The following is a 21,962-nucleotide window of genomic DNA, read 5'->3' on the forward strand; positions in this document are numbered from 1 at the left end:
AACTTCTCAAGACCTCAACGATTTGACGATTCGTCTATCCGCTACGCGAGAACTTGTGCCAAACCTTCTTGAGTCCACCCAAGTGACCTGGCTTCTTGGGGACTGGAGGTGCAGCACTTGGTCTCTTGGGGACTGGGGGTGCAGCACTTGGTCGAGAAACAACATCCTCGGCGACCGCGCTCGTAGAGCCGCCACCCACAGTAACAGTCAACAACTTCGGGTTCGCATCATAGACACTACCTGATTGATCGACGCCTCCGTTCGGACTAACATCATCATAGGGGAAGGCATATCCACGGCCATTTATCGTAGTTGCATGGCAGATACGCGCATAGTGATTGGTGACAGCGTTCTGATAATAGTTGGACACCACCTCGCCATTTGGCTGGTTGGTGTTTATCAACAAAGTGGATCGATTGAAAGCCGCCGCCAGACGCGCCGTAATCGCATCTTTGGTGGCATTACCCGAGACAGCAAATGCCCCTGAGCTGTTGCTGAAGATATCTCCTGTGGAGGGCTTGGCGTAGGAGATGCCTCCAGAGAAGTTAAGTGTACCATTCGAGACAGTGGCATTTACGTCGCCCGCAGCGGCTTGCGTATTCACCGTTAAGGTGGCGCTCGAATACTTGGACCACACTTGATTGACGTAGGCAGTGTAGTAGGAACTGAACAGGGAGTTGTTAAGGACGATTCCGAGATTCGGCGAGACAGCGCGGATATTGGTGCCGTTCTTGGCGATGACCAACTGATCCCAGCCCGCACCGTCCTTTGCATTCTGCGCCTTGAGAGCATTGCAAACGGTAGTCAGTCCATTCGAAGGAAGACCCTGCACAGAACTTGTCGTGCCTGAGGTATTCGTCAAGGCGATGGCGATAGGTAGCGACACGAAGTCCACATCACTGATGTTGACATAAAGCTGCGACGAATTCCAAGTAAATTCGCAGAAGTCCCAGTACACGTTGTAGTTGGCGTCCGAGGGATTCGAGGCCGAGGGCTCCACCAAGTTGGGGCCGGGGTTGAGATAGAAGGTCAACTTGCCATCGCGAGCGAACCAGATACGTCCACCCGCGATATGAGGGATGGTGACCGTCTTGGTACTGCCAGATGCCCCAAGAGGGATCGCACAGTCCTGGCTCAGCCCGGTCAGGGTCGCTGAGGGGGATGTGGGGTAGTAGGCCGTTTTGCCGTCTGCCCCTAAGAGGAAGAGTGCATTGTTATTATCAATAGCCCGGCCGGTGACGTACGCGTAAACCGTGTTCGAGCCAGTCGTGTTCACCAGGGCAAAGTTCAAAGTCGCCATCCTGCACGGTACGAATGCAGTAAAATCCAGAGGATACCAAGGTGAGTTATCAAGGGCGAGGAGTTAAGAGGTAAGAAGTAAGAAGAAGTGAAGAGTGAGGAAGTGAAGTGAAGTGGAGAGCAATCTGATAGGAGAGAGATGATCCTGAGGGCCCACCGACCTCTGCTCGGCGACCCATAATTTTATACATTTGGAGCTTCTATCTATTCACCTCAAAAGACTCGGCATTAAATCGAGTAGGGCAGGATGACGAGGCCCGGTGATACAGTGTTGCCATGACCTTGCGCCGTCTCTCATAATGCAGTTGGAAGACGGACAAGATCAGTGATACCCTCACCCAGACTAGTTCATTTTACGTTATTTTACACTCGACGATCCTTGCTACTAGAAGGCTGTTCCCCGAATACCAAAGCCTTCCGACTAAATATCCTGTTGTAGGCTCGCCGCCACACGATCATGCTTTGCGGGCAGATGATCTACCACATGTCAATCCCCGCAGGGGCTATTCTCCATTGGGGAACGAACACCAGCGGGCAACTATCGTATCACCAGAGCAGGATTGCCCCTGTAATATCCGGGGTCTCTCAGTGGCGGTAATGTATGCTTAAATTCCGTGGACGGTCAGGGGACAAAGCTGTGGCTGATTTTGCAAAAGCCATGAGATGCTTGCGATCTGCATTCCAAGTAAGATACTTCTAGATGTGTCTCGGGACCATCATGTTGCCACACCACCTCTGGTTTCAAAAATGCATACTGAGTATAATATTGACAATTAAATCACTAGCTTTCGAAATTACCCCTGGATATTCCATCGCCGCCCTCCTTCTGACGTCTCCTCTTCCGCTCATCGAGTAGCGTCTTGGGATCAGGAAGGTCTACTTTGGGAAACCGACCGTCCCTACTATAGGGAAGAAAATCACTCGTCTCAACCATCCAGCGGAACATCTGACTCTCCATGAGTCGTGCTTGAGGAACATACTGCGGGTCTGCTGCGAGGTTGTGTAGTTCGTGCGGGTCGGCATTGCGGTCATACATCTCCGCCGGTTCGTACAACCGGTAAATGTACGTCCAGTTCTGATCTCGCATTGAGATAGCCTTGCCAACGCATCTGGTATCTTCGTGCTGCAGCTTGGCCTTCAAGTCGTAGGGGAACGGGGCTTGCTCAAGCAACGGTTCTTCAGAGATAAGGAAACCCCCTTCGGAGAAGGCATATTCACGGTGTGGTCTGTTCTCCAGAATTGTCGGAAGTAGGGATTTTCCATTATGAGGAAACGTCTCATCCACTCCGCATAACTGTAATATGGTAGGTACTAAATCGACCATTTCTACCATGCTGTCGCGTACAAGACCAGGAGGGATGCCGCCACCCGCCATAATCAGAGGCTCACGAACCAGAGTCTCGGATAACCCGCTGGGCCACTTTTCAATCAGACCATGATCGCCAAGATATTCTCCATGGTCGGTGAAAAACATGGTGATAGTTTTTGCCCACAATCCTGTGGCGTCGAGTTTATCGACAACTCGACCAAACTGATCGTCGAGTCGCGATATCATGCCGTGATAGGTGGCGGCCACTTCGGCCCATATCTCTGGAGTTGCACGATGAGTACCATGTCGCTGTCGAATTGACTGCATATATCGTGGCTCGTATCCAGTCTGAAGGTGTGTTAACCGTATTGTCAGATGTCCAGGAGCTACTAGTATCTCCCTACCTTTTCATCAGGCGATGATGGAACTGGCATATCATTTCGCTTATACATAGAAAAGTATGGCTCTTCAACCGTGAAAGGGCAATGAGGAAAGAAAAGAGGCAAGAACAAGACCCATGGCTTGTCATCCGGAGGGCAATCGAGCCATTGTTCCGCACTCCGAACAGCCGCTTCATCATAGTCGACTGCTTTGTTGCTATCTCGCCGACCTTTATAGAAAAGTCGCTCCCAAATGGTAATATCTTCCTCAGGTCTCTCATCGCCGTGCCCTCCTATGATCTTCGTTACTTCGGGAGGCTCCAGAAACCCATATTCATCTAGGCTGAGCTCAGTCACTGTGGGAGCAAATAGGTCACCGCGTGGCGCCATACAGGCAATATGATACCCGTCATCTTTCAAGGAGCGAAACAAATTCGGCTCCCACGGCTTAATAAGATTTTCTAGGGATCGATGGCCGGATACATGCGGGTATAGTCCCGTAAACATTGAGCAACGGGATTGCGAGCACACGGACGCTTGAACATAACACTCCGAGAAACGTACTCCACGTGCAGCGAATTTGTCGATATTGGGTGTCTTCACAATTAGATTCATTCCAGTACAGTGCAACGCATCGTAGCGAAGCTGGTCCGGCATAAATATAACGATGTTTGGCCGTTCATTGGGTAATCCGCTTGGTTTGTGCGGAATTTTATGGGGAGGCTTAGGATTGCCGAAATTCTGCATTGTTCCTTCGAATTTAAAAACGCTTGGCAGAGACCGAAATAAACTCCTGTATCGACTGCTGTATTTCGGTTTAGGATTCCAGACAGATGGGAGAAGACGTTTGGTAAGGTGGTGGTTTCTAGCGAAAGGCTGTTTGCTGTCGAATAATCTAGCCCGGCCAAACCGGCAGACTGGAAACCATTGTACGTGGTTTATATAGGATCTTCGAGCCAGCCAACCAGAAATTCCCTAGACCGACATCCGGTAGCTAGTTTAGTCACCCCCGCATTTAAAGCCTTGATATTAGGAACGCGGGGATAGTATTTAGTAGCCGGTAGTAACAGCCAATCGCAACGGAACATGAGAACGGGAAAAAAGAAAAAATACTATTGTTGCCCTTGAAATCCTTTGGAAACACGTCTGGAAACACCTAACAGGAAATAATTTGCGTTTGCTTGGAATTGTTACGTGTTCTCGGACCACTGGCTTGCAATCCGGTTGTCGGCGACCGGTAGCCGTAGCGCGAGTCGCCATCGCCAGTCTCGATGAGCAATAGACCCGCTATTTACTATTTCGATCTGTTGACCGAGACAGCCTGTTCTGAGAAGGGGTTTTAATGGACTGAATCTTATACCGTAGCAAGCCAAGCGGCTAAATCTTCATGTTCACGCGGATGGTCTTGATTCTGAAAACTTGCTATTATTGCTGGAGTTGCAGACACAAACTAATTGACCTAGCAGACCATTCCTTCACTTTCGGTAGTTATTAACACCGACATGCTACCTTTCAAGGCGTGCTTAACACCTGTCAGAATCTTGTTTCGGGGAGATTGCAATTTTGGCCATGTCATCATCAGCACCGGTTTCCGCAGGCGATTTCCATTCTATCTTTCATTAGCCGAAGGAGCATACAAAACGAAAGAAAGAAAAACATACTGCGAAATGCGCGAGCTGGGACATTCTCAGTCCACATCTGTTCCAACTCCTCAAGTGATCGTCCTGCCATATCAGGAAGACAGAAGTATGCCCATGTTAGACCGAGTATACCACAACTGCCGTAAATAAATCCAACCTTGGATTGAAGATTTGCATAATCGGCATTTAAAAGATAAGGCAGAGTCAGAGTGACGATGAAATCGAAGACAAACTGAGTGCAGTACACCATCAAGGCGTTTTTGTCTCGTAGTCGTAGATGAGGGACCTCAGCAGCAGTCACAGCACCACTGAAAGTTGTAATCAGCAACCGGAACGAATCGTTGAAAAGGATCACAAAACTTACATCCCACCAAATGACATAACATAGAAGAAGCCAAATAATGTACAGGTAGCAACGATGCCTGTTTTGTCAGATACGGAAACATCACCGGTCCCTGAGACCGCCGCAAATGAGAAGCACTGTTGTACAGGCTGTTCCGGAAACAAGGTAAAAAGGACGTCGGCCGATCATGTCGACAAATGTGAAGGTGATGATAGGTCCGAGACAGGTGATTCCCGATGCAATTGATTGGAACGTAAAGGGACTCATGGTACCTAGACTCTTGATGAATATAGCCCCATATTGACTCATAAAGCTCTGTCCTGTAACTTGATTGAAGATGGCGACAGCGATTGCGATGCGAAGTCGTCTCTGAATTCGAACAAAGGTTAATGTTTTCCTGGAAAACCGAAATACTGCGAGACTTACCCTGTTTGGGCCCTTCAGAAAGTCCCCCCCCATTTCCCCTTTACTTCCCGGTCTCGCTCGATACTTTCTTGCAATGCATGAACCTCAGCTTGGCTTTCTTGCTCTGACAGACGAGAACCCCGCAGCCATCGTAGGTGCTTTAGGGCTCTTTCATTTTGACCCTTGCGAACCAGCCATCGGGGACTTTCCGGTACAAACCAGGAAAATAACAACACAAATGCGGGGAAGGCAAACATAGAAGCAAGTGGAATTTGCCAAGAGGCATCACCTTCGTATTTGGCAGTGATGAGCGTAATAAACGAGCAGATGAGAGAGCCAAAGATATGCGCGAAAACGTATATTACCACGATCGCGCCTCGAAGGGCCGCCGGACTGATCTCGGCCAGGAACATGGGCACGAGAAAGTTATCCCACCCAACAAAACATTGGACGAGAATACGGCCCGCTAGAGCACCACCGTAAGCTGTTGCGCTGTAGCTGACAGCGATGCCGACGAGGACGACGAATTGCATTGCAATGTAAGAGATTCTTCTGCCGAATTTCTCTGCTACTAGAAGGCCCATTACTGCGCCAACGCATTTGGCTGGAAGACCGAGAGAATTCAAGAAGGATAGATGCTGTGTAGTGAATCCCCACGTTTTCGTCTCGGGGTTATAGGTACCAAATCGCTTTTCGTATGCTAGAGGATGGGGTCAGGGACAGGAGAAAGGAGCATACCATCTCATAAAACATACCGTCCATTGCTTGAATGGTAGAAAATACGCTGTTGTCAAACCCATAGCTAAAGACACTGACGCTCATGACAAAGATCGCCAGAACCATATTCAGGGAAGCCTGTTTAAAAGCCCGCATATCTTTCCAGTTCGCCATGATGATAGAGTGTAGTATAACTCTAGACGGTTAGAAGGAATAGTTTGTATCCTTGTTCAAAAACAAGCTTCCATGGGAATAAGTCGTGTCTTTATAGAAAATAAGGTTGAATTTGTCAAAACCCCCAGCCATGTCGTGATTACCGTGTAGGCAGATCAGAACGCATATGTTACACAATACTGCAGCTAAAACTTCTTGAATTATAAAGTTATTTTTTTGAACGAGAAGGAATAAATTGGTTTGGGTACTGAGTACAACCAGAGCTAAGTCGTTTAGTGTCATCACGCCATGGCTCCGGCAGTCGGCATTCGTCGCAAGTGATTGGACGAGGGGATAGAGACAAGGCTATTTATACTGCGACTCTCCTGGTCATCGATTGATCTAAAGCAACGGCTCCTTAAGTTTACTCACATACTCAGGATGGCGACCGGCAAAAGACCCAACTTTCTGGTAATTGTTGCCGATGACCTGGGATTCAGCGATCTCTCGGCGTATGGATCTGAGATCGACACACCAAACCTGAACAGGTTGGCTGAGGAGGGAATCCGAATGTCCGATTTCCACACCGCAGCCTCCTGTTCGCCAACACGAGCGATGCTTCTCTCTGGAACCGATGCCCATATCGCTGGGCTTGGGGGCATGGCGGAGCGAATGGATCGCTTCCCGGATATTTTCAAAGGAAGAGAAGGCTACGAAGGTTATTTGAATTTCCGAGTAGCTGCTCTACCGGAAATTTTACAAGACAATGACTATTTCACAGTCATGTCTGGCAAGTGGCACCTGGGGTTGGAAAAAGAACTGAGTCCCTCTGCTCGAGGGTTCACCAAAGTCCTCAGTACGTTGCCTGGCGCTGGGAATCACTACAACCACGAACCGCAATTGTATGGAGAGAAAGAGAAGCCTCGAGCGATTTTGAAAGAGAATGGGCTCTGGATGGAGCATGATCGGTTTATTGATGGCAAAACCGATCTCCCTGAAGACTTTTACTCATCCAATACTTTCACGGACTACATGCTGAAGTACCTGGATGAGCGGAACGAAGAAGAAAAAGAACAGCCCTTCTTCGCCTATTTACCTTTTACAGCACCTCACTGGCCATTGCAAGCGCCCCCAGATACTGTACGAAAATATCACGGTAGATATGACGATGGACCCTTGGCACTCCGAGACCGCAGACTGCAAGGCCTCATAGACAAAGGAATTGTACTGGCCGATGTTGAGCCCGCGCCCCTCCACACCCTCGATACAACCCCTTGGGCCGACCTACCAGAAAATGAACAGCGCAAGTCCAGTCGGGCGATGGAGATTTTTGCTGCGATGGTCGACCTAATCGACGTCAATGTCGGTCGTGTCCACGAATACCTCGAGTCTACAGGCGAATGGGAGAATACCTTTGTTGTCTTCATGTCGGACAATGGCGCCGAGGGTCAGCTTCTCGAAGCCATTCCCATCCTTGCAGGGGCGACGCTTGAGGATCTTCTGATGAAATACTACGACAATTCCCTCGAGAACCTGGGAAATCACAACTCTTTCGTCTGGTATGGTCCACAATGGGCCTCGGCCGCAACGGCGCCAAATCGTGGAGCTAAATCCTATACTACGGAAGGAGGGATTCGCTGTCCTTGTATTGTTAGATACCCAACCGGCACCAAGATGCAGCCTGGAAGTGTATCACATACATTCACCACCGTGATGGATGTGCTTCCAACGGTTCTGGACCTGGCCGGCATCTCACACCCGGGCAGCCAGTTTCGAGGCCGCGAAGTGGCCCCCGTGCGAGGGAAGTCATGGCGAGCTCTGCTAGAAGCATCTTGTGATCAGAATGTTACTTTATACGATTCCGAAAATGATATTGTGGGGTGGGAGCAGTTTGGAATTGCCGCAGTTCGGGTGGGAAAATGGAAGGCGTTGTATCTCCCGCCACCACGCGGAGTTGGTAGATGGGAATTATATGATCTGTCCACTGATCAAGGTGAAGTTCATGATCTGGCAGACAGTGACAAGGACAAGCTCATGGAGATGATCGCGCATTATGAGACGTATTTCCAAGAATCGGGGCTATTTGATACGTATACGATGGTGCAAGAATCGCTTAAGAGGCAGGGAGCGAAGCGATGGTGGTAGATGGGGGAGATCAAGTTAGTATGAACGCGAGTAGTAGGTGATATTATTAACTAAGAAGGGTTCTGAATTCAACTGCCTCCAAATCTAATCTGCTAGTAACCTAATGTTCAACTTCCCATGATCCGACCTGGGTTCCCATGGTTCTATAATTAGCACAAGCCGGATAAGCTTATCCCTTCCACCTTCCACCTCCCACCACTTACTACTCTTCTACACCACAATCCCCTTGAATAAATACTGTCAACTACTGCCACTGCCTGCCACTGTCTCATTGTTTCAACTCCAACTTGAAGACCCCCAAGTAAGGGTGTGTGCTGTCTGTGTCACCAGCCCTTGCGGCCAGCATCTACAGCTGCAGCTGCAGCACCAGGAAGGGCGTGTACTCGTGCTCCAATCCGACTCCCCACGAGCGAGACAGTTTCACTTTCATATAAAGTGCACTTCATCTCCCCAAGCTATGTATACATACAACCTGCAGCCCCAATGATCGACCTGAGGGGCCCTTCCCAGACACAATCGTCACCGACTTTGCGGGCCTCATCCTCACTGGTCCACGCCAGCCTGTCGTCTCACTTCACACTCCACTTTGCCCTGATAATAATAGGCATGGCGTCCCTGAGCTTCGGCGGTTGCTCCACTTGTACACGCGCCTAGAACATGATTACGATTATGCCTGGTGGCTGAATCCTTTGTCCTTCAGCCGCTCTCTCTCTCTCTCTCTCTCTCTCTTGGGGAAAACATTCCATGCTGTCCGATGATCTCTAGGGCCCAACGCCCGCTTCTGGTTTGATCTGATCTGCTTTGCTTTTGCTCTGCTATGCTCTGCCCACCATGTACATTCCACAGAAACGGGATCTCAGCCGGAAGAATGGCATCTTCATCATCGTACGTTTTACTCTCGGGGCTTCCGGTCGCATCCGTTCACTTTTCCTCCGATCGCATGTGTTTGCCCTTTGCTTTGCTTTGCTTACGCCGTCCTTGCTAACCCTGAGTCTCATCCATGAATAGTGTGCCTCCATAATTCTCTTCGTCCTCTCATCGGCCACGATCTGCTACTTCGGGGCTCGATGGCTTCGGCAACGGTACTACGAACCAAAGTATATTCCCGGTCAATACTTGAAACGCAAGTGGAAACACTGGTGCCCTGGTAGCGCCTCCTATGGTCAGGTCTACAATCCAAACGCTGGAACGCCTGATAATGGTACCTCATATCGCGGCGGAGGTGGAATCAACCCTGAGATGACGACCGCGGATGCTGCCAATCCCAATGTTCGCCGAGAGACATCCATCCGATCCATCATCACCCTGCCCCCTTACTCTGCTAGCCCAAAGCCGACCGAGCAAGTCGTCGCTCGGGAAGGTGAGCGAGGTGGAATGGACATGGTCGTGGAGTTCCCCGAAACTCAAGACGAACAAGAGACACGTCGCGAGGATCAAATGGACGCTTTATACCAGCTGCGTGTACAGAGACGCCAACAAGCCGCCGACCGCGAAACCCGCCGTAATGAGAGACGAGCAGCACGAGCCCGTGGCGACTCGGTGCGACTCGAAGAACTTACGGCAGAATCTCGTGCTCGGAACAATCGTGCTCGCGGAGAGAGCAATACCTCACTCAGTGCATCGGCTGTCATTGCTGAGCATCAAGCCCGTGAACGAGATAGGCGTATCTCCAGCGTCAGCTACGCGGATATCGGACATGTCAGACACGACGGATCTCGTCTTCGAGCCGATTCACACGATTCAGATCACCACCCGCTTCTACAGAATGCCTCGCTCAATATGTCATCGCCTTCCCTGGCTGACCCGTCCATGCACTCGCGAGGGGAATCCATGGCATCGTCCATCATGACTACGGATACGGCTGTGACTGAAGTCGATCAATGGGCGCTGCGGCCCACGTCAACTCGTGGATCGGGAAACCCACTTCCCCAAACCGACGAAGAGGACATCGGAAATTTGAATATTGTTCCCCCACCACCCGAGTACGATCATCTCGAATGGGGCGATGCGCCCGCCTACGAAAGTCCCACCCGAGAACGAGCCGCTGACTCCAATCGCCCGCCGCCTCTTCTGACACGTCTACCATCGATCCACGTCAACATCGCCAGTCCTATTACTATTTCGCCGATATTTTCGTCAGGACTGCCGTCTCGAGAGGATGAAAACCGCACGCCGACTCCGCCAGGTCCGGCACGAAGCGACGTTTCGGATATTCAAGCGGAGCATACAGGATCCACTGACAGCCACCCTCCTGTTTCACGATGAGTCCTCTCACCGAAGAGATATATATGTCCACTTGAACATGACCTCATCCAGACGATATCTGGAGGGACACACCTAATGAGCATGATTTACGATTTGTAATAGCATTTTATTTCCTTTTTTCATCATCATCTTGTTTTGCTTTTGCGGGGACTGGTCATTCGTTTGCATCGCGCCTTGTCTGGGATGGAATGTTTTGTTTCTCGGCTAGCAAGGCGTTCGGGACTGCCGATATTCATGTTTGTTTGATATTCTTTCTGTTTGTTTGTATGATGGGTTGGATGGTATGGGAAAGGCTTTAGGGTCGGATTTAGATAGCACAAATCTACAATTTCAGTTACGACTCTAACTAAGTTACCCTCGCCGTGCATTCCAAAGTTATCATAAAGTTTTTCTCTGAAAGAATGTTTGGAATTGAGCGCAGACACCGGTACATCTAATCCCTATAGAATGACATCTAAAGAGCGAGCTGGACTTAAGACTCGGGCGGGTTGTGCGTAGTAGTAGTGGTATTGATGAGAATAAACAAGAAAAGATACTATTAGTTATTGACCTCGGGACCGGATATGACAGTCACCTTGGCTAACCCTAAGGTTGACCCACTCCCCTTACAGCTATCATTGGTTTAATGCGTATCTTTCGTCGCGAATGCCAAAATGACGACGCAGATCTTTCTCGTATTTTACTTGTCTTGCGGCTGAGAACAGAGTATATGTCAGAACTACTGCTAGATCGGGATATAGCTCGTGGCTTGAAGAGAATAGTATCTGTCCTCGAGGCGTACTCTGCATATAACCCCTGGGCCCCGTTACAGGTATGGAAATAACTCGAAGATCATTGTAAGCAAACTTGAAGTGAATTTTGAATTTCCCCTTCGCCTGGGATATTACATGATTATCGTAGACGTTTAGAATATCATGATTGTGAGTAGCAAGTAGAGTTCCAAAAAGCTATATCAGAACATATTAGATACTTCGTCAGGATTTCGCCGAAAAGTTGAAGATCGATTGTCAATCTACCAAGGATATGAAGACTTTTTGATAACCAGGACGCTGCCTTGATGCCATCTACTCCCTTTTACGATATAACATAAACAGCAATGTCCATGAAGCTGGGAACTACCAAGCAGCGACTAGGTAGGCCAAACGACACTTTGCTCTGAACGATTTTGGGTCCCTGTGCTGTGAGCAAATGTAGCCAAGTGTTCCTTCGTGTGGGAACACCCATACTACTCAGACAGGGGACGATCTGGGCACTCGCTATGCTAACGCCGGGCGCAGGAGTTAATTCTTGTTGTTATTAATATAAGCACGAGGCGCGCCGGGGCGGGCGTAATGCTGAAAAATGGGTAATCAGGTTACTTCATTCACCCAATTATACATCCTTCTCGTCCGCCATCCATGAAGCATATCATAAACTTGAATCAACCTTGGAAACCTTGGAATGAAAGCATGGAGAGCTGCTTGTCCCAATAGAAGCGCATCTGGGGGAAATCCAAAGGCACAGCCTCGCTTGGACGATAAATGGCAACAATGATGTATCACAAGATTCGTAATACCCCCGGTCCCACAATTGTCACATTGAGTATATTCTTTTCGTTGCTCAGATTTGAAGATTCACAGTTCAACCACCAGGCATGGTAATTTCTTTGAAAATGAAAGGCTTACATTGATATCAATTGCAAAATAAAAATTTCACTTGAACATTATCTACCAGCCAACATTCAGTGCTTATACAGACAGGAGGGCCCATCACCAAAAACCGGTTCTCACTCACACTTTCTCGCACTCTTTACTTCTTTGAGTATGTACCCCTCATCTAACACAGCCGGCTAACCGTATACTACAGTACAATCATTGTAACTCTATCATCTGGTCAAACGGTGCGGGGCTGAAATCAAGTACTACTAGTACGCCGTTAGAACACGCTAGCAACCGTTTGCTATTCCTGAAGGAGAAGTATCCGGTGTCATACCACGAAACGGTATCCTTGTATCCTATTCTATTCGTCTATTCGTCGATACTGGCATGGATTCATTGGGGCTGTGCGTTAGCGGGTAATATGACAACTGTCAGTATGGGAAGACCATGGGAGCATTTATCGTGCCTGTTTCTCAGTCTGACAATATTTTTTTTCCAAGTTTCTCCGACCATATAGTTGCAATTATGCCAGTTCCTAACCAAGAAACACTTCAGCTACATCCGTTCGGATGGGAGGAGGATCCCGAAGAAGAGCGGTTCAAAGTTTCAACGCTAGACTATTTGACGGCCTGCACTTATAACAATTACGCGCTTTTCTTTCGCATGGAAGATTCAATGAAATGTCGTGCCATTGAGGTCCTCAAGTTGGGACTAGAACGGACATTGAGCCAAACACGACATCTTTGCGGAACAATTGAAAAGGACCGCGAAGGTGGTCATTCTTTCGTGAAGAAGAAGGACGATACCGTGAAATTCGTCGTTCAAAGATTGGATTTGGAAGGGGATACTTACCCATCTTTTGATCAGATTGAGAAGGAAAATTTCCGCACTGCTTTCCTCGGCGATCTGAATCTTTGGAGCGTGGCACCAATGACATATGGTGAGAAACCCGAGGCTCTACCTGATAGTAGTCCTGTGGTAGCAGCCTATAAAGCGAACTTTATTCGCGGAGGGCTTGTCTTGAATCTGCACCACCATCACTACGCCAACGATGTCATGGGGTGGGCTGGATTCGCTCGACAGCTTTCGGAAAACTGCTACGCTGTCTTCAATAATACGGCTTTCCCTTCATGGGACCCGGCATGTCTGGATGTATCACGCCTTACCAAAGCGGACCTACCAGACGAAGCTAAAGTCGATGGCCCACCCGCTCCAGATCGACATCCGGACCACACCGTCTCCGAGTTCCTACTCTTCCATTTACCTAAGAGAAAGGCAGCAGAGCTTAAGACCCTTGCTTCCAGAAACAATAATGAGACTTGGATCTCGACATTTGATGCCTTTGCTGCCTTCATTCTGCGAACAATGACCCGTCTCCGTGCCCCCGTTTTCAAGACAGATCTGTCGAAACCAATATTCTATGGTCACGCAGTCGACATGCGACGAAGGATGCATAGCCCAAACGTCTCCGCACGCCTTCAGCATAATGTCATGATGGGTGCTATTTCAGAAATGGCACCCATCCCTGCACCCACCGCGGCAGAAGTGATATCAGATTGGCCTCTTTCACGACTAGCCGCATATATACGTTCCTTGACAAAGAGTACAACGCAGGAATTTCTCGATCAAACGCTCGAAATGATCGCCCCCGTCCGTGACAAGACAGCCCTGAATATCCGAGGCGATTCGAAGCCACCACTTTCTGTTATTTTGACAGACCATCGGGAGGCGAGCATGTCAACCGCGGATTTCGGTTTCGCAACGCCGGCTCTTTACAGACATCTTCTGGATTATGTCTCCGAGGGTATCTATGTTATCTATCCGCCTCGTGATCCTTCATCTGGATCTGATTCCGGGCCGGAATTCTCTATCGCGTATGAAAGACACCTAAAAGACGCCTTGTTAGCGGACCCAGAGTGGAATCAGTATTTCGAGTACTACGGTGTGGATGCGATTGATGCTAGGTTTGAGTAAACATGACAGGTGAATTGATCGTTGGAGTATGACGCTCCATAGCCGCAATCGATCCAGTGTGTTTGTCCTATGACTTTGGAAGGCTCCACCACCTTCTCAGTGCAGCTACCTACTCTACTATGATTACTAGTACCTATACAAATCACTTGATCTTAACAATTCAGGTATATAAATGGGTACTAGGATACCAAGTAGAATAACGTTTATGTCTATTTCAACTCGTCCGATTAAGAAATGCCGCATGGAAGAGATATAAGATAAGGATATCAGAATGAGAAAAGAAAATAAAATCCTTCACCTCCGCTTAGTCTGTTTCAGTGGTCTGTCTTCGAATGTACGAAGCCACTTCGTCAGCCCGTGAAAGCCAAGGGAAATGTGACGCTTTGATCTTCTCCGTCTTGATAAGGCCCCCCTTACGCTTCGCACGTTCCACCATTACTTGCTGCACGGGCAAAGGGAAGGCCTGATCATCTTCACATAGCAGGTATGAGGCCGGAAGCTCTAGGTACGCGGCATTCGTCGCGGGGGCGGTATTTGTTGCCCAGGCATGCGGCCGGAGTGTTTTGGCCCATTCTGCTCCATCGGGTACATCGTGGAATAAGAGCGCTTGGGGATCACTGGGCATGACAGTCCCATTTGGCTCCTGAATACATATCAGTCTTCAATCCATTTTCAAATTGAGGTTTCTTGAACATTCAAGATAGATCTGTTTGGGAATACTTACATCTCGGACAAACCATGGTGGCGGAGCGCCGCCAAATAATCCGACAAGACTCTCTCCAAGAGCAGGGATAACTGCCGAGATGAAAATTATGCGGACAACACCGCCCCTTTTGCCAGAGGACTCGCGCTCATACTTGGCCACGCCATCCAGAGCACTGTTTACTGGTACCCCAGCCCAGCTGTGCGCAACGACGAACACATCTTGGCCGACATCAGCTGCTTTCTCGACGAGAGAACGTACGGCAGCAATATCTGGCTCTAGGTCTTGAACGGTTTTCGGGTCTTGTACCGATGGGAATGACACGGTGTGGCAATCGTAGTCGTCGAGTTTCTCGATCAGAGAATCAAAGATAGTTGGAGGACACCACGCGCCGGGCGCAAAAATGAGAGCCGGCTTGGACATAATTGGATAGAATGATGTTAAGAAGGAAAGTGAGGTCTGTTTGTATGTATGTCTGTGGATTTGAGGGCAAGCCAATAGAGAAAGCCCACTGGTTGTCAAGTGGCTGAGTTAACTCGGAGTTCAGTTGGGTTTGGCGGGGCGGAAAGCGGCGAGGCAATTTCAGCTGTGGGGAGGAGAGAGTCTATCATGATTCATGCACATACTCTGTTTTTTTAATGAAAAAAAGGAAATGAAGGGATGAATAGGAGAAAAAAAAATAATTGGTCCATTTTTTCCAATATTTTATTCCGATTCCCCTTTGGGATCATGAATCAGATCGTACAATTTGCCCCCAACACGTTGGGAAAGAGGTCGGTAAGGCCCTTCTTCGACCACGACGCCATCGTCAAGCACAATAATATGGTCCGCATTCTCGATCATCTCCTTGGAATGAGTGATGAAAATCACTGTCAAATTGTTCCGCGTGGCTACGAGTCGATCAATCGTTTCCCGAACGATCCGTGCCCCAGCAGGATCGAGACTGGAGGTGGCTTCGTCGAGAATGAGAATTTGAGGCTGGCGAAGTAGAGCACGCGCGATTACGATGCGCTGCTTCTGTCCACCTGAAAGGCCTACCCCACCGTCGCCCACCACGGTGGAATATCCCATTGGGAGAGAGGAGATGAACTCGTCAATGCCGGCGGCTTTGGCGGCTTCGCGAACATGGCCTTCGGAAGCTAAGACCGAGCGTACACTTATTCCGTAGCGGATGTTGTCCTGGATGGTTCCTGGGAAGATAGTTGGTTGCTGGGATACCATCGCGATCAGTGACCGAAGAGTTGGAACGTGAAGTCGCAGAATGTCGTGACCACCAAGTGTTACTGTAGGCCGACCTGATCGATCAAGCGGGGCTTCATACAAGGCCAGCAGAAGGGAGGCGATGGTAGATTTACCGGACCCAGAGCGTCCTACAATGGCAGTGCAGGAGTTCCTAGCGATGCTTATTGAGACATCCTTGAGGACTAGAGTATTCGGTCGAGATGGGTACCGAAAATTCGTTGCTGTCAACTTGATTGGCGTTAGATCGGAGGCCTTCAAATGGCCACGGTGCTCATGAGATTCATCGCGAGGTAACTTGGCCAGTCGGAGTAGCTGGGAGGCAATTTCTCGGGCTGTATTAATTTGAGGAACTATACGCGGAAATTTAGTTTTCATGTATCATCTAGCAAGGAAGGGTCGGTATTGACTCACTCCAGGACAGAATTTGGGCAGCATAGCCAATGCCGAAAAGGAGCATCGAGAAAACCATCATCACCTGGTTGACAGTATACTCATACCCCACGAGTACTCCACCATAATAAAAGAGCAAGCCTAGAAACGGGTTGAGTCAGTTATAGGCCCAGACGGGAGTGGATAAGAAAAGGGATAGGCTCAGAGGGAACCCTAAAGATGATCTTACCGTTCGCAAAAATCACAGTAGACTCGACCATACCGAAAAGCATGCCAGTATACACTGCACGTTTCAACCCAACAGTCAAAGATCGCGACGTAGCTTGCGTATACTTATGATGAAAGTAGCCCTCAAGCGTCAGCGTCCTAACGGTTCGGATCTCCGAGAATGTCTCTGTAAAAATGTCGAACACAAGATTATTCGCCGCATTTGTCCGTCGCTCCCATACGCCATTCGTAGCTTCAAATCCCCGAGTAATTGCATAAATGAAAGGCCCACAGGCAAGGGCCACCAGTGTTAGCTTCCAGCACATTACCAGGCTCCAGACGATCGCCATCACGGTGATTGAAGCCGCCACAATGACATACCCAGCAAAGCGGCCGAGTAGATTGCGCATGTCCTCGCCGTTTTGATCTAAGTATGCCGTAAGTCTCGAGGCGCTATTTCCTTCATTCTCAAACCATGCTCGTGGTTGATCCAGGATCCGCTTAAATGCGCGGTTGCGGATAGTATCCATCCAGGCCTCCCCCGAAAACTCCAGGAAATAGTGCATGAAAAATGATGCCAGGCCATCTCCGAAAGATACCCCTAGGACCGCTAAAGACCAAACCATAGACAGTCTGGCGCTGTCGCTCCCGGCATAGAACGTGGTAAATAGCTTCGAAAGGCAAAATGAGAAGATCGGTGTCGCACTGGCATGGGCCAATGAAGAGAGAATTCCCAGAATAAGAACGACTCGCTGCTTCCTTGTCAAGTTTGGGAATACTGTTCCCATGATTTGGGACAGGGGAGTTGGCTTCTCCTTCTTCGATGACCGTGATATCCTACGCTCCCGGAGAGACAGCCCGTGAGAAATCCTCTGGCGTTTTGTTTCTTGGGGCTGGTCCGGAACCTGTGAATCATCTTCATTCGACATTTCATGCACTCTGTCGATGTCGGGGAAATGAATCTGTATTTCTCCCATCTCAACTTCTTCGGGTGTTGCCTGCAATGACTTCAACCAGCCTTGGGATGGAAGCTGGGTTCTTTCAGGCGCTTGAGCTACCCTTGGATTACGAGAAATTCGCTTTTTCCGAGTGTTGGGGCTGGTCCTTGTTGACTCATTAGGTCGACTTAGAGAGACGCCGTGCTTTCTAGACGCTACATCTATTGTACTTGACCGGAGACCTGGCGGTAAGTGATGCTGCGCCCACGTCTGTCTGTTTTCTTGACGAGCCTGCGGCGGCAAATCTGGCAAGTCCCCCAAGCCATCGTCCGAATCTTCTTGGTAAAAGCTTGAGGCTTCACTCCTATGTCGCTCGAACTTCTTCTCGTTCTTCCTGTGATTTTTCTCTTTTGATTGGAAGTAATTTTCCGCTCCCGGCTGCATCTCTATCTCTTGGCGATAGCCTGAATGAGCAATAGATCCTTGTTCCAGTACATAAACAAAGTCATCTTCAAGAATTTGCGACATATCATGCGTAATGATAATTGTAGTCTTTCCTCTCCGCCATTCCCTTATTGTTTTCATTATAGCTAAGCGATTGGTTCCATCGAGTGCACTGGTCGGTTCATCCAGTATCAGAATCGGCGTATCACGTAGTCTTGCCCTGGCTATGGCCACCCTTTGCCGCTGGCCGCCACTCAGAAAGCTTCCGCCCGGTCCGACACAAGTATCCAGTTCCTGGGGTAGGCTGTCAATGGTACTTTGAAGCATGGCCATGTCAATCGCAGCTTCAGCATCATATCCTGTGACTTCTTGGTGGTTCTTGCTGCCAAATGCAATGTTTCGGAGTACAGAGTCGTTGAATAAGACGCCTTTTTGTTCCAGAAGAGTGATGTTGTTGCGGGTCCAGCTGACATTGATTTCATTGAGTGGCTTTCCGTCAATTAATATCTCTCCTGATGTTGGAAGGTAGAAGCGCATCAGGAGCTGGCCAAGTGTGCTTTTGCCCGATCCACTTTTCCCAATGACGAAGGTCGTTTCACCCGCAGGAAAGAAGAATGTTGATGGCTGAAGAACACAGGTTTCGGGCTGGCTTGGATATGCAAATGATACCTGCAGATGTAAATTAGAAAATGCTGAGAAATTAGGCATGTTATTCAGAGGGTACTTGCATTGTTGACCTCAACATCTCCTTCGCAATGAAGTGGGTACAAAGAACCTTTCAATTCACTCTTCCTCCGACCCATCGCACGAGTTTGTATTATCGACTTGAGAAGTTCGCCCGCGATTTTTCCCTTCTCGATAACAATCATCTGCGGAAGAACTTGCTCGATCGACTGTGCTGCCGTCAGACAAGCCCAAAATGTCCTCAGAACCTCTCCTGGGGATAGCTTTGCAGCTCGGGCAAGAGAACTCCCGTACCAAAAGCCTTGAACGAACATCCCGAAAACCATCCACCGAATGAATGCAATCTGTAGTGAATTCAATCTCGCTTGTCGGAGGTAATGGACCGCCGATTTCTGAATTCTGCTCGCAAAGTTCTGAACTTCGAACTCCTGGCCATTCAAACATTTCACAGTATCGATCGAGGATATCGCATTGTTCGCGATTTTCGAGGCTTGTGTAAGCTCTGCTTGCTGTGTAACGATGCTGTACTTCATTCTTGTGGACAGAAACGCAATTATCATTGAGAAGACTGGAAATCCTGCAAGTGTCACGAGTGAAAGACTCCATGATGTATAAAATCCTAGCCCAAGTGACGCTAGCGATCGGCATGAGTATTGGAGCAGAAGTCCGAGTGGTTGTGACGTCGCTATTTTCAAGTCTTGGATCTGGCTATATGATCATCCATGTTAGTGATTGCGAAAACGGACAGCGGACTGGAAATGTTAAGGTAAAATCAGCTCACGCTTGGATGCCAGAAAGTAGAGCGCCGGATCCTTCCTCCTGCGCCTCAAACCATTCCATATCCCGAGTCAATAACTCGACGAAAACGTCTCGACGGACGTTCGACGCCTGCAGTTCTCCAAATATAATGAAAGCTGCATAATATGCTCCGTTGAGAAACCACCCTGCTGCCCCCAAACCGATCATTCCCAGACAGCCAGTCAGTATCTTGCCATGCAGTCCATCGTAGTCTATATCTCCTGATCCGAAAGCCGTAAAAGCATTGAACACGTCTCCCAGGAAGATCGCCAGGGCCGTTGTCGCGCATCCTGCGAGTAGGGCGAATATCGAGCCAACGACGACACTCGGTAGATTTTTGCGGGTCGTAAAATGGAAGAGAGATTTCCAACCCGGTGTTACCTTTGACTTGGACTTGTCGCCGCTCCTTCCGGTCTTTTGGTCGGGGGTATCGTCGTCATGTTCGATAGAGTGTAATTTTAGAGCCATGGATTCTAAGTTTAAGCCACAGCCAGTGTCGTGAATTAACAGTAGTAGAAGAAGGTTTAGAAAAGAAGGTTTAGAAGGGAAGATCATATCCCGACATGATAGAAAAGCATCAGTGCAAGCGTATCGTCGCGCCTCGTCGGGTCAAAGAGGCGACACGTCGCTCCGAGTCTTTATATTCATTTTTCATTATTGATCAAGAACAATATGTACTTTCCTAGATGCGGAAGTATTGATGGTAAGTGAAGAAAGCCTGCAGAAACGCGGCAACAAAGAGAGACTGCGGCTGCCTGCTCTAGGCCATCACGTGTCCCATACTTCCTTGACATTCACATTCTTTGAAAAAGGTGTGAATGGATAGATCGAGCAGATTGAAAAGACTGAAAATATTGAAAGTATTCGTAAAGTGCAGTTTATTTGCGGGTATATCGCCAATCGCCCATGAAGTCTCAACGGCCTCCATGGGATGTCCGGCCAAGTCAACCCCAGCCAGATCTTATGGAAAAGGTACAAAAAAAGGGATTTTGTCTATACATCATAACCGTCACCTAGCCCATCTATTCAAGATCCCGGGTCAATAACGCCACGAGACTGCACGCATTCTTTGTGCGACGGCACCAAAGAGAAATCGATTCATGCCGTCGGGTCGGGGCCGGATGTGGAACCGTGCTTGTTTCAGCTCTAGCACGGCGAAGAAAGAACAAAAGAAATGATTCAATCAGGCGTTGGCTTTCTCGTAGATCCAGTCGTTCAGACCAGCGCGGTTACTAAATAAATAGGTTAGCATCTGGCTCCGTGTCCAAGCTTCCCATCTCCAATCCTCCCTCTAAAAAGGACTCACCGGGCAATCTCAATAGCGTAGAATTGCATCCGCAGACCGAAGATGGTAGTGTCTTGGTCGTACTCGGCATCGGCACGGCTGCGAATCATCGTTCCAAAGTTGTAGTCCTCGATCTCCTTCTCAAACTGGTTGACCCAGTTGCGCCACTTCTCCTTGCCAGCTTTGCTCTTCATCGCGTCCTCATCGAGTGGAGCGGAGGGGTCGAAGCCTGGGAATTCCTTCATGAACGAAACGTAGATAAGGTCATCCATCTTGGTCAGGCGCAGCTGCGAGCCCTTGACCTTCTCCAGAATGGCCCAGTATGTCATGAGGTGTTCGACGGCTGGTAAAGGGGGTAAAAGGTTAGTTTGTCGAGTTCCTTGAGGGTGTGAAAATAGATTGGATCAAAGTTGTGACGAACCCTTAACAGCGAACTGCTTCTCCATCTGTAGAAATCATTCAGGTCAGTATTTGGAGATTGAACCGGGTGTTGTGTACCCGTGGCTCTCGGTCGGGCGCAACGTACATCCTCAAAGTTCTCGGCCTCCTCGGGGTTGAATGGCTTGGACATCTTAGCGGTATTTTTCTGTTGATACTTCTCCAACAATTGTAAAGTGAAAGAAACAAGGCGTACTTGAGGAATGCCAATGAGTGAAGTGGGGGAGTCTCCAGAGCCCCGCGAACATTTTTTCCGGGCGGTGAGTGATTATGCCGCTTTTGCGCACGACGTCATTGGCCCGTGACCTCGGGAACTGCTGACATCGCGGAATGCTTTCTAGCATCTTCTCTAATGATTAGTATGGCGATGAATGGATTAAATCAGTAGCAAATACTCATACAGCTCCCAGGAGGACGTTCAATATTGTATATTCCACGAAGATGTAAATTTGACGTGGTTTGGAGCCTAACATTCAAATCATTTTGTACTATACGTGGCCACCTCCGGGCCGACTCACAAAATTATATAGTTCAAGGTTTCAGGACGGTGCACATAGTAGTACGTA

General features: G+C 48.8%; 9 protein-coding genes across 9 annotated transcripts; 3 read left to right on the forward strand and 6 right to left on the reverse strand.

Moving 5' to 3' along the window:
* Positions 1-34: 34 nt before the first annotated feature.
* N7481_007658 (glycoside hydrolase family 64 protein) lies at positions 35-1,300 on the reverse strand (the record flags this gene model as incomplete). Its single annotated transcript, XM_057266877.1, has 1 exon — positions 35-1,300. The coding sequence occupies one exon, from the start codon at positions 1,298-1,300 to the stop codon at positions 35-37; it is 1,266 nt and encodes a 421-aa protein (XP_057121078.1).
* Positions 1,301-2,080: 780 nt separating this feature from the next.
* N7481_007659 (uncharacterized protein) lies at positions 2,081-3,735 on the reverse strand (the record flags this gene model as incomplete). Its single annotated transcript, XM_057266878.1, has 2 exons — positions 2,081-2,956; positions 3,013-3,735. 2 exons carry the CDS (start codon positions 3,733-3,735, stop codon positions 2,081-2,083), a joined length of 1,599 nt encoding a protein of 532 aa, XP_057121079.1.
* Positions 3,736-4,511: 776 nt separating this feature from the next.
* On the reverse strand, positions 4,512-6,267 carry N7481_007660 (uncharacterized protein; the record flags this gene model as incomplete). Its single annotated transcript, XM_057266879.1, has 6 exons — positions 4,512-4,597; positions 4,650-4,936; positions 4,993-5,050; positions 5,118-5,340; positions 5,442-6,076; positions 6,132-6,267. The coding sequence occupies 6 exons, from the start codon at positions 6,265-6,267 to the stop codon at positions 4,512-4,514; spliced, it is 1,425 nt and encodes a 474-aa protein (XP_057121080.1).
* Positions 6,268-6,687: 420 nt separating this feature from the next.
* On the forward strand, positions 6,688-8,391 carry N7481_007661 (arylsulfatase; the record flags this gene model as incomplete). Its single annotated transcript, XM_057266880.1, has 1 exon — positions 6,688-8,391. One exon carries the CDS (start codon positions 6,688-6,690, stop codon positions 8,389-8,391), a length of 1,704 nt encoding a protein of 567 aa, XP_057121081.1.
* Positions 8,392-9,222: 831 nt separating this feature from the next.
* On the forward strand, positions 9,223-10,656 carry N7481_007662 (uncharacterized protein; the record flags this gene model as incomplete). The annotated part of the gene is made up of 2 exons (XM_057266881.1): positions 9,223-9,276; positions 9,400-10,656. 2 exons carry the CDS (start codon positions 9,223-9,225, stop codon positions 10,654-10,656), a joined length of 1,311 nt encoding a protein of 436 aa, XP_057121082.1.
* Positions 10,657-12,818: 2,162 nt separating this feature from the next.
* Positions 12,819-14,267, forward strand: N7481_007663 (Transferase; the record flags this gene model as incomplete). The annotated part of the gene is made up of 1 exon (XM_057266882.1): positions 12,819-14,267. One exon carries the CDS (start codon positions 12,819-12,821, stop codon positions 14,265-14,267), a length of 1,449 nt encoding a protein of 482 aa, XP_057121083.1.
* A 304-nt stretch (positions 14,268-14,571) lies between these two features.
* On the reverse strand, positions 14,572-15,393 carry N7481_007664 (alpha/beta hydrolase; the record flags this gene model as incomplete). The annotated part of the gene is made up of 2 exons (XM_057266883.1): positions 14,572-14,910; positions 14,992-15,393. 2 exons carry the CDS (start codon positions 15,391-15,393, stop codon positions 14,572-14,574), a joined length of 741 nt encoding a protein of 246 aa, XP_057121084.1.
* Positions 15,394-15,675: 282 nt separating this feature from the next.
* On the reverse strand, positions 15,676-20,141 carry N7481_007665 (ABC transporter ATP-binding protein; the record flags this gene model as incomplete). Its single annotated transcript, XM_057266884.1, has 5 exons — positions 15,676-16,562; positions 16,624-16,743; positions 16,832-18,860; positions 18,929-19,583; positions 19,657-20,141. 5 exons carry the CDS (start codon positions 20,139-20,141, stop codon positions 15,676-15,678), a joined length of 4,176 nt encoding a protein of 1,391 aa, XP_057121085.1.
* A 715-nt stretch (positions 20,142-20,856) lies between these two features.
* Positions 20,857-21,529, reverse strand: N7481_007666 (polysaccharide biosynthesis domain-containing protein; the record flags this gene model as incomplete). Its single annotated transcript, XM_057266885.1, has 4 exons — positions 20,857-20,905; positions 20,980-21,301; positions 21,380-21,404; positions 21,485-21,529. 4 exons carry the CDS (start codon positions 21,527-21,529, stop codon positions 20,857-20,859), a joined length of 441 nt encoding a protein of 146 aa, XP_057121086.1.
* Between the last annotated feature and the right edge of the window lie 433 nt (positions 21,530-21,962).

Source organism: Penicillium waksmanii (genome assembly GCF_028829765.1).
Source record: "Penicillium waksmanii strain IBT 27052 chromosome Unknown utg000007l:1.0-4314555.0:1.0-4317578.0, whole genome shotgun sequence".
Lineage (NCBI taxonomy): Eukaryota > Fungi > Ascomycota > Eurotiomycetes > Eurotiales > Aspergillaceae > Penicillium > Penicillium waksmanii.